At 53.7% G+C, this 11,766-nt stretch overlaps 1 protein-coding gene across 1 annotated transcript in view; it reads right to left on the reverse strand.

Moving 5' to 3' along the window:
• The window catches only part of PIEZO1 (piezo type mechanosensitive ion channel component 1 (Er blood group)), a 58,996-nt gene extending 47,660 nt beyond the window's left edge, over nucleotides 1–11,336 (reverse strand). Inside the window, exon 1 of the mRNA XM_083370522.1 lies at nucleotides 11,042–11,336. Coding sequence (XP_083226648.1) covers nucleotides 11,042–11,105 — 64 coding nt within the window. The 5' untranslated portion in view covers nucleotides 11,106–11,336. The remainder of the gene's footprint in view (nucleotides 1–11,041) is intronic.
• Nucleotides 11,337–11,766: the final 430 nt, after the last annotated feature.

The raw sequence follows: 11,766 nt of genomic DNA on the forward strand, positions 1-11,766 counted from the left end.
CAGTATCATAACCTTGGTTTATCTCCTAGTTTGCTGGCTGGAGAATTCTGGGAGTTGAAGTCCACACATCTTAAAGTTGCCAAGTTTGAGAAACACTGGCTTAATTGCATGCACACTTTAAAGGTAAGCTATATAGCTGTAGTCCAGCTGAAGAGATAAACACGGTTAGAGGCACTGTTTGCTATGGCTCACCATTAAAACTTAGGAGCGCTGTCCTGCTCTTTGGGGTCAGCGACTGCTCTGTTCATACCAATACGGCACCACAAACTAGCCAACCACATTCTACTCTACCTTGCAGGGCAAACCCAGTGCACCTGTGTCAAACAGTCCAGCCCGATGGATTATCCAAATAAACCATGGTTCAGTTAATCCCTGGTAAGCATTTTAGGCAAGCAGATCGAGTGCAGGAAGGAAACGCTGCTCTCGGGAGCTGTACCTTTTAAGGTATCTGGATGTCTGCCTGTCTTTCTCTGGCCTGGGCTCTCTGCAAAGGTAATTGCAGGATCTAAATTGCGGGATATAAATGGAATTAAAATAAAATAAATAAATAAATCTTTTCCATTAGGGAGAAGAAATAGGAAGGTGGTTTTGGGAAGGTGGTTGAGCAGCGCTTGGGGATTTGGGAGAAGTCATCAATTCTTCCTTGGCTGCAGAGCAAGCAAATTGCTGCTTCGCGGGTGAAAATGCGACAAGGAAATGCCTGGGCAGCAGGCTGAGAAGGATGACAGGTAGAACTGCTTCTTCACCCCTGCAAGCTCTAGCAGCCTGCCCCCCCCACTGTCCCCACAATGCTGGTTTCTTGGCAGGCCAGGTCCATCTCAGCGGTAGCTCCAGCTCTAATCTCTGCACCAGCCGCGGCCAAACTGCCTCCCTGCTCGTCCTCCGGCCGTTGGGCTCCAGGAAGCACATCCGAACAGCCCCATCAGCCATGCAGGCGGCTGCAGAAACGCCAGCCCCATTTATCACATCTCTCAAGCCAGGGTGCGCCATCCAAGAAGGTAATTATGCGCAGGCCGGTCGAAGCCAGACAAGAGAATGAAAGGGGAGTGACCCACACCCGATTCTGGGCGAGGGAGGCTTTCACAGCCTTCGTTTATTCTAAGGGGAAGCTTGGCGGAGGTTTCAGAAGCGGCTCCCACCCCAGACCAGCGGTCACTTTCTGATTCTCTCACCCCATCTGGCCTGGGAGGGCTCAGCCCCTGCATCGCCAGCCTCTCCCCCAAAAGGACAGGAAATGGGGGGTCCCTGCACTCTGCGTTGCAGGGCTGATTGCCGGCCATCCAGAATCTGCGCCAGACCTCATGGCCACATTATCCTCAGAAAAGTGTTTTATTTTGAAGGAAGCTGCACAACGAAATTTGGAAACTTCATCCTCTTTGGTAATCTAGGCAGAAATCTCTGTTTGTACCCAGCAACTGGGTCTGTTTCTAGGTCCCAGGCAGGTCTAGTGTGAAATCAAGGAAGCCTCTTCTCCCTTCGCCAGTGGGATCTGTCCCTGCAGTTGTGCAGAGAAGGGAAGGGGGCGAAGCTCAGCGCTTGCCACTCTGAACTCCAGCAGTCAGCCCCAAGCCTCCTGCCACCGAGGAGTGCAAAGTGCACTGCGGGACTCCTGGGCCAGCCTTGCGCAAGCTTGGCGGCAGGGCCTCAGCTGCAATCACAAGACCCACGCTTCTGTTTTATTTTTAGGCAAAAATGACAGTTTAATTTTGGGAGTGAAAACAATCTGCCCTGTCTTGGAGGAGGAAGAGGAAGAAGTCGAACCAGGCTGCAGCCTGGAGAAGGAGCAGCAGGAGGGCTGAGAAACAGCAGCAGCGACAGCAGGAAAAATTGCCTGCTGGAATTTTTCTTGCACAGGACAGCTCCATCTTTTCACAGTCAAGAAGGCCATATAGACACAGCCCTGGCTTGCGCCCCCGCCCCCAAAAAGACCAGCACCTGCACCAGGAGCAACCGAAGTCAACTGGGGGGGGTGTCTTGCAGGCCAATCCCCCTCAGATGTCCAGGGATCCGGCTCAAGAAGACAGGACACAGGACGTGGGTGAGCAAACAGCCACTTATCCAACTTATTGGAATGAGGAGTCAAAATTGAGAAAAGAAGAGTGGGACTCTGGCCCTTCTCTTCATCACAGGGCTTTGTGCCTGGTCACCTGGAGGCAATTCTGAGTCACCGTATACAAGCAAGCAAGCCTGGCTGACGCTCAAAGAAAATATTTGTTTTTCCAGATGTCATCACTTAGGCTGAGTTTTCATTGCCTCCAATTTCATTCACAACCTATTAGCCCCTCTGTGAAAACGCTGCATGTCCCAGCAGAGCCAGAGGCTGGAATGCCAGAGAATTGGAGTGAAGTTCCTTTCCCCACACAAACAGGCCCAAAGAAAGAGGATAGCCCCCAAATGGCGGGTGGGGAGGGGCTCTGAAACACTGCCCCATGAATAGCCCACATCCAGCGGCTCAAAGGCCTGCAGGCCAGCCCAGCCCAGGGTGCAAAGAGAATGGGGGGGCCTTTCCTGTGTTTTGAGGGGCAGATTCAGCAGACCATCCTCAAACCAAATTCCAGAAGTCCCCCTTCAGCCTTCTGGAAACCTCAGCTGGCTCACTGCCACATTGCCCCCTCTCCTTTGTTTATCTTCCGGGGGGGGGGGGCAACCCTCCGCCAAGCCCAATTCGCCCTTCCTTCATTCCAAAAGGCAGCTTCTCCGCATTCTTCAGCTGCCTCTGGCCTCTCCCCTGACCCAGCCAGTTGCAACGCGTGTGGGGAGGGGGCTTTTCCTGTGCTCCCTGGCAGGGGTGGGCAGAGTCAGTTCAGCAAGGCCAGCAGCCCGAAAGAAGCGAAGACCCCGTATGGATTAAATTGGGACAGTCCTTCCCAGGGAACTTTCAGCACTGCCTTAAAACACGGGACTTTTTTCTCATTTCATTCAATGCCACAGCCAGACGATTACTCAAACGCCCCCAGGAAGTTTCCCTTCAGAAGAAAGGGTCCAAGATGCACAATCCAAGCACGCTTCAGAGATCTGGAAAGAACCAAAGTTGTCTGAGGGTTAAAAAGATGATTTGGAGCTGGCAAAGGCCCCCCAACCACAGGGAAACCCAGGCTGCTTCTCTGGCTGCTTCTCTTAGCCGACTTTCACTCCGGCCACTGACCGGCTTTTATTTTCCCTGACCTCATTCTTCCCGTTGCTGAGCTCGCCCAAGCGCTTCCTCAGAACGCGGTTCAGACAGACGCGCCTTCTTCTTCTTTCGACTAAGAGAAGGAGCCATCCACGCCTGAGGGCTGCCTTGCCTTGGAAGTCCTGCCAACCACATCGCTGGGTTGGCCCAGCAGTTCTGATGCAGGCGCCCCGGCCGGTCCTCCCTCTGAGCTGTCCGAAGGAGGATCTTCTTGCCAGGGGGAGAAAGGGGCAGACTTGCTTGTGGGGGAGAGCAGCTCCGGCCGTGGGGGTTCCAAGGCAAGCCCCCTTATTCTCTTGGGCACAACAGCCCGGCAGAGGAGACAGAAGCTGGCCTGCTTGGGGGGGAGGAGGAGGAGGAGGAGAAGTATGATTGCTTTTGGTAAAATCTGAGAACAACACTTGCCAAATTTCCTGGACAATTCACTTGAAATGACAAGCAAGCTTGCAACAGAAAGCTTTATGATTCTGTTTCCTTGGAAAGATACATTTCAGTTTTTTTAAATACATTTTGTGCTTCCAAGTGAGGCACGTTCCAATGTTTCCGAGGTGTTTGTCTTGTCAAAGGAAAAGGGATGCAAGTCACTTCTGCAGACGAGTCACCAACACACCAGCTTTCAAGGCATCCCCTCGTTCACAATCTCCGTTTCCAGAGTCTCAAGCTCAGCCATCAAACTCATCTGGATTTCCTTGTCTGGGGCCACTGAAAATTGTTTCTGGGTACCAGTTAAGAATCTTTGAAAGGTGAAAAATGATGCCAGGGAATTCTGGGAGTTGAGGTCCACAAGTCTTAAAGGTTGGACACCCCTGCTTCATTTCCACAGACCGAATCTCTGAAGCTTGGACTGCAGATTAGAAGCAGTGACCCAAGAAGAGCAGATTGCTCACTCACGCAGCCACGGGATCCTTCAGAGGGGAAGAGCAGCCTCGTGCTTAAGGGGAAGCCTAAAATAGTTTGGGATTTAGGGGGAGGTGGGGGTGCAAGATGCCCTATTTGGGGGGGGGAGAAAGAATTCCCCCTCGAAGTGAAGGCTTCAGCTTCAGAGAAATCTAAGCACAGATGCCAATTTCCTTTTAGCAGCCAGAGGAACACTAATTTGGTGTTCGTGAAAAGGCAGAGCCAAATTCTCGGCTCCCCCAGGGAAGATGCGGAAGAGGTCTGCTCACGCTAAGCTGGCCACATTCGGAGGAAAAGCAAAAGGAAGAGAACGAACACAAAGAGAGGGGCCTGGTCTGGGCTTCTGGCTTAATGGGGAAAAACACAAATGAGCGGCAGGAACCATATTACCCACCCTATCCTGTTTTTATGGAAACTAATCCAATTCCAAAATGCAGGCATCTAGCAGTGTTCTCGGGGGAGTGTGGGGGAGGACAGGGGCCCGGGAATGACCAAGAGCAGAGAAGGGCCTGAAGAGGCCGGACACAGGAAGCAGATCCTTTGAGCACACTGCTTCCCTGAAATCCTGTCATTTAGTGGGACCTCAGAAATGTGATTTTTTGGTGTCTCCTCCTATCTTAGGGAACACCCCCCCCCCCAGCCCGAGATTTGGCAGGTCTCTCCCATTCAGCTTTTCAGAAGGCCATTAAGACCTGGATTTTAACCCAGGTGCTGGATAGGGTTGTATAGATCAGTGTTTCTTAATCTCGCCCCCCTTAAACCCTGTGGACTCCCGGAATTCCCAAGTCAGCTATGCTTCCCCAGCTAGGCTGGCTAGGGAATTCTGGGAGTTGAAGTCCACACAGTTTAAAGGGACTGTGTAACATTGGGATAGATGCTTGGAAAGGAGGGCAGCTGAGGGGCTATCTAGGGGGACGATTAAGGCACAAGGGTTTCATTTTACAGTTTTGCTGTTTTTATGATTGTTTTATAGTCGAGTCGCTTAAGATGGGAGGCCATATAGATCTTTTAAATAAGGGAATAATTAAAATAAATGACGGGGAAGGGTGGAACCCGTCCCCAGGACAAGAGCAGGCATTCCAAGGAAGAGAGGCCAAACTGCAGATTGTGCCAGAACATCAGGAAAAGCTAAAGTTAGCAGCCTTTCAATGGTGGGTCTCATTTAGGCAGCACAGGCTGGGTGAACTTTACTCCCTGGCTGCAGATAGTCCTCGACTTACAACAGTTCGTTTACTGACCGTTTGAAAATAATATCCCTGTAAAAAGCGACTTATGACCCTTTTTCACACTCGTGGCCCTTGCAGCCTCCCCGTGATCAGAATTCGGACGCTTGGCAGCTGACTCACTTTTATGACGGTTAGGCAGCGTCCTGGGGTCACGTGATCCCTTTTTGTGTCCTTCTGACAAGCGAAGTCCACGGGGAAGCCAGATTCACTTAACAACCCTGTTGCTAACTGAACAGCAGTGATTCACTTAACAACTGTGGCAAGAAAGGTCATAAATGGGGCAAAACTCACTTAGCAACTGTCTTTCTTAGGAGTGGAAATTTTGGGCCCGTTTGTGGTCGTAAGTCGGGGATGACCTATGTCTGTGCTAGGAGTGAATGGGGGAGTGCAGCGGGAGCAGAGGAGCCCCGGCCTCTTTCTAAGGCACTTGGCAGCCTCCCCCAAACCCTGCATGGCTGAAGTGCCCCAGGGCCTTCCCGCCCCACCCCCACCCAGCCAAGGCCAGGAAGTCACCAGCTCTGCCGCTGCCCAGTCGGGGAGCTCAGCCCTGCAACTTACCCAAGCCCAGCGGCCAAGCAAGGCAGGCCAGGGCAGGGCAGACTTCCCTAATGAAACAAGCAGCAGCTGCTGTTCTCCGGGGAACCGAGTCAGGAAGCTGCCTCCGCTTGAGTCACCGGGCGGGGCAGGGATCCCCCTCCCCTTCCCAGCCCCCCTCCTGCCCCCCTCCCAGCCATCCAGGCTGCTGCTGCTGAACACGCTTGGCAGAAACTCCCCCCCCCCCCCCGCTTCCAAGCCACCCCAGGGCAGTCCGAGAGGGCGGGCAGAAGGCCAGGCTGGCACTGTGGGGGAGGGGCAGAGGGGATATGAAATAAGGGGAGGGGGAGGTACATCACAGTCAGTAAAGTCAATTATTGAAAGCCTTTTCTCAAGGAAACCTCGAGGCCTTCAGTTCTAATACGGGGGTCTCCAAACGGGGCTGCTTTAAGACTTGTGGACTTCAGTTCCCACCTTGGAGGCGAAATCAGTGTCCCTGAAGGCAGGGTGTGCGTGCCTGTGTGTGTGTGTGTGCGTGTGCACGCGCACAGTGTGTACTTCCAGAGGCCTCAGTCTGGAAAGGAATCCAAGGAAGACACAAAGTAGCAGACGCCAGAGAGGAACAAAGCAGCAGCTCTTTGAACTCCAGGCCTTGGCAGCCTGTCGGCGGAGCCAGCATTTAATTTGATCCAGTCTTCAGCCTCAGCACCTTCTGGAGCCAAGGACCCGCTTCGTGAGCAACACCGGGGGGGGGGCTTCTGGGGGCCCCAGCTGGATGAAACTACAGTTCCCAGAATCCCCAGCCAGCCTGGTCCCCAAAATCAGAAGGGTGCAAGGTGCGGAAGAGTCTGCCCATTTTTAAATCTCTTGACTTTTTCTACCGCTTCCTACAGACATCCCCTCTGCGGTGTAAGACAGGCCGAGGAGGGCAGGCTGGAGAGAGGAAGGGGTTGCCTTGCCCCATGAAGTACTCTGGCTCCTCTTCCCCTCCTGCGGGATCCACTCCCCTGCCAACCCCCCCCCCAAAGGCCAGGCCCACTCCTGCTCTGCTCCGGCAACTGTCCCCAGAATGCTTCTGTGTCACCAAAGAGGAGAAGAAAAACTGCCGCTTTATTTGCCCGACTGCACACCTTCACACTTAATGGCCTGACCCCATTCACACCTACTTGGGAGTCCAATGAGAACTTCTCCATGGCTGCCCTCTATTAGCGTTCCTCAACTCCCTCGTCCTGCACAGATGTTGGACTACAACATCCATCACACCTTCCCCAATCTGGACCTTCCATTTCAGAGAATATCCTTTTTTTCCCTTCTAGGATTAAAAAAAAACCCTCAGACCATCGATCAGCAAACTGCTAAAAATCCAGTCTAATTAAAAAAACACAAAACCACATGTGGCAACTTAAGTCAACAGCCAATGCGCCTCTGTAATTGTGTGCAGCATTTATGATTAATCGTGGGCATCTTACCCAAACAGTCCAGAGAAGCACAGCTTCCTGGTTCAGAATGCCAGGGGGAAAGCGATCAAAACGATTCCATCTGCAGAGCAAGGTGGGAAACGGCCCTGCTGTTCGCATTACTCTTTCTCTCCTTCAGTTCAATTGTTCCGAGCACAACTCTCGGTGGGGAGCAGGGCAAACTAGCCCAACACCCTGGAAAAGAGATGAGGGGTGCCAGATGGAGCCGTAACAAAAGGGAAAAACTTTTCACAACAAGTGCTCTCGCTGCCACACATTTCTCCATTATTACCAAAGCAACACAACACACAATACACGTTGCAGGGGATCAACCCAGAAAGCTTGAAATGAAGGCTATATCCTTCTCTTCCGAAATGTCTGCAGAAGGACAATTCACGGGAGCAGATTCCACGCTGAAGAGCACTTTAGAAAGTGTGTTACTGCTGAAAAACAGGTTTCTTGTGAGAAGCAAAGCACCACCAACGTGGGGCTCGTGGGGAGGAGATGGAAGCGTTGGCCAGTCTCTTTCCCCCCAGTATGTAAGCATGCAACCATTTTTCAAGAGGCAGGATTAAAATGCCTTGCACAGCCAGAATAAATGGGATGCCCACCAGGGCTGAGGCAACTCAGTAGCACACGCTGGAGAAGCCCAAGGATGTTCTTGCTTGAACAACTTGGAGGGACACAGCCCCCCGCCCTTCTTCCTGCTCTTGCTGCTGTATATACTGGAAGCTGTGCCTTCACAACAGTCCGAGGATGGCAGGGACGTACGTGTTGGTTAAATATTTTTGTAAAACAGGCTGGCTGCACACGGATTTGGAAACAGAGGCCACCTAGCGTGTATGGGGGAGGGGAGGGAGAAAGAGAGGAAAAAAGGCGGCAACCCTTTGGATGGACTCACTCATTGCCCTTTGACCTGGGAGGAGAAGCCAGGAAAATTAAGGCAGACATGGGGGTGGGGAGGGGGCTGTAGTAAAGCCAAGCCTTCTAATGGGACAGATAGTTCCCAATCAGAATAATCCTCAAATGAAGTCGGAGGCAGACTAGGAAACTTGCATCACCTTGTTTCACAACAAATTTCAGCAAAAGGCGCTTTTGGTATACTCAGGTTCACATACCTGAGTGTGTGTGTGGGCAAGTGCCAGTTTTAAGACAGATGTAAGGAAAAGGGATCATCACACAAACCACGCAAGCTGAGGAGCCGTCTCCGCGATGCAAGCCAGGCCCCGTCTCCCCAGGGCTGTGCAACTTGGGGAGCTTCAGCTCCAACTCTTCGATGCGCAGCCCTTGGGCTTTGCTACTCTGTAGCAGAATACTGCGCACCTGTATGGATAAACAGCTCACATACAAGACTTGTTGATGTTCAACTCAACCCTACGATGAGATTAATTACTGGGTGCATAAAATCTACACCTATTCACTGGCTACCAGTTCTTAGCCACATACTTCCCCCGCACTTACGACGACAAGAAGCTCTCATTCGGGAGTATAGTAAGATCCTGCTAAACTTCTCTCTACCCATTCATGCCTATACCTCTGATCTCTTAAGATGTCGAGTAAAGTCAAGAAATCCACCACTCCTCACAGCGCTTAAGCTGCTGGCCAAACATCAGAGCACTACACAAAAATGGATGGAAGCATGGAGTAGCTATACCTCCCAAGATATTTCTGAGCATATTAATCCTAATAGTATACCTCCAGGATTTAATCTACCCCGACACATATGGGTGACATACAATAGAATTAGAACGACTCATGGGGTGTGTGCCGATTCTCTGTATAAATGGGGAAAGACACCTTCAGCACAATGTGATTGCGGGGCTCCCCAACAGACTATCCAACATATAGTGAGGGAATGCACTAATAGAAGATAGCCAGGAGATTTTAAGGACTTCCTCTGCGTAACAACGGCAGCTACTGACTGGATCTCCAAACTCGACACTAAACTCTGAAATGTTATTTCTGTTTTCCTCTTAGGTTTTATAATTGCTTCTTTTTTTAAAAAAAATTGTTTTAACTGTTCTAACTTGTAAATATGAAGTGCTTTTAATTCTGTGTGTGACCAGCCATACGCTAAATAAATAAATGTGCACCCCAGTGGCTCCAGCGCAGCCCCAGCGAGGAAGAGCAGAAGCGCCTGTGAAGAACTGGTTGCACCGGCTGGGCCGGTTATGAGTACACAGGAAAGTTCAGGGCCACTGAACAAGGCCTCCTCACCCCTGCGGAATTCACTTCCAGCCTGGAACGATGTCCTGGGAAACAGCAGTTCAGACTTATAGAAATTCCCTGGAATTGCTGATAGTGCCAGAGACAGAGAAAGCCAGTCCTGACTATTGAGCACAGAGGGCGCCTTGGCTGATGACCTACCTCTGCTGCTCTGCAGATTCTGGCCTTCCCCTTCGGCTCTGGGAAGGCAAGGCTACCTGCATGCACACTTTGACGTCTGCCAGGCTTGGCTTTCCACAGCTGGAAAGGCCACATACCCTCATTCAAGCCACGTGTCTTTCCTGCATCTTCTCTCTACAGTGACCAGCCAGAGCAGGATGCTGGGAGAACTCTCTGTCCTTCAAGCCGAGGATGGGGCTGTATTTGGGGGCACCTGGACTGCCAGGAATTTCCCGTTCTTCTTCCAGTATTCTTTGAGGGGGGAGCTCTTGCTTCATACAAAATGTCACACACCATCTATCACCCCTCCCTCTGCGGCTCTCCTCTTCCCTGTCAGCTCACAAGAGTCATTGTTCACACACTGCTTTTCCATCCAGCCTCTGGTCATCAGAATTAACAATCTGTTTGCTGACCCTTCAATTTCACCACCACAGCAGGCATCTGAGGGGAGGTTTATGACCCCAGGAATTCGGTTTCATTCCCGAGAGCCCCCTGGATGGGACTTTGCTTTTTGCAACATCCATTTTCTGTGAGTCTCCACTAATTCAGTTCCTTCAACAAGCAAGTCACCCTAATATAGAAAGTATGAAGCTTGAGGTTTCACCACTACGTGAGCACATGTAATTGCTACCTTCACGCAACACACCTACCTACCCAGCCAATTACTTTCACCCCAGGAGCTGCTGGGCTGACTGGCAAAACTTCTGCTCTGACTTTTTTGGGCAGTTCCAGCAGACAGGCTGGCTGGCTGAGGCTGCTTCAGTACAACCGCAGCGACCAGGAGCCAGGCGGTTTTCAACCGCTGGCCCTCTCCCACCAGGTGATTCCGACCTGGGCGCCGGCAACGTTCCTCCCGGGTTGGCTTAACAGGCTGGAAGCCGGAAGAGCCTCCGGATGACAACTTGCCTTCTCCCGCAGCCGCCTCCGCTGGCTCAGCCAAGCACGGGGCGTGCGTGCAATACAAATCCTCCCCGGGAGAAGCGCTCCGCGAGCAGGGCCGAGGAGAGCGGAGGCAGCTGTTGCCACGGCGGCTTTTATCTAAGTCCGGCCAGACCTGCCCCGGGTCGCCCGCTCCACCGGGAAGTTCAGCCCTTTCTCTCGGCTGGGGGCTCGGGCCGCCCCATTTCACGGGCCAAGGCCAGCCTCCAGCGCTTACATGACAGCTAAAGCGCTGCGGCGGGCTCGGGGAGCGTCTTAAAGGTCATTTAGTCCAGCCCTCCCCGAGACAGACCGTCGGCAGCGTCTTTCCACCCCTCCCGCTCCTTCAGGCAGGAAGCGGCCCCGCGGCCGGAGGGCGACCGGCACCGAGCGCCCAAGCGCCGAAAGAGGCGGGCGATGCCCCCCGCCCAGCCCGGGAAGGCCCCGCGTACCGGCCAGCAGCGAGAGCGGCAGCAGCAGCCAGTAGAGGACGCCGCACAGGACCCGCAGCTCCATCGAGGCGCGGCTTCAGGCGCGGGGTCGGCGGGCGGGCGTCGGCATCGTCCCGGCTCGGCGCTCCGAGTCCCGAAGCGGCGCCTGGCTGGGCGCAGTGCGGCGTCGGCGGCTCCGTCGGCTTCGCGCCCCACCCGAACCCAGCCGCCCCTTCTCGCCCGCGGCCCGCGGGAGCTCAGCCCGTCCCCGGGGGAGGAGCGGGGGGCGGTCTCGGACCCAGCCGCTGCCTGCCTGCCTGCCTGCCTGCCGCGCAGCGAAGCCCCGCTCGGCCGCCGCCGTCTCGGCTCTCTCTGGCCGCGCACGTGCAAGGCCAGACCCGCCCGGCCGGAGCTGCCTCCGCCTCCGCCCACCCGCCCCCTCCCTCCCCCGGCGCTATTCCCCGGGCGGCAGCACCACCTAGTGCCCGCGGAGACCCCCTCTCCAGCCCGACACGTCGGAACCAGGCGGGGAAACCCTCCAAAGCCCTGACCCGCGTTGCGGCGGCTGCTTAGTCTGGAATCAGGCGGAGACCCGACCCCCAACCTCGAGGCCCGTTTCCCTCCCGCACCCGAAGGTGCCCCCCGTATTACTCAAAAGGCCAGATCCTCCTCCCGGCCACGTCCTAATACCTGGTTTTCCCACCTGAGCTCCGCGGTAGAGGAAGCATCTACTTTCGCCCTCTCTC

This window comes from Vipera ursinii, assembly GCF_947247035.1.
Source record: "Vipera ursinii genome assembly, chromosome: 10".
NCBI classification, from domain to species: Eukaryota; Metazoa; Chordata; class Lepidosauria; order Squamata; family Viperidae; genus Vipera; species Vipera ursinii.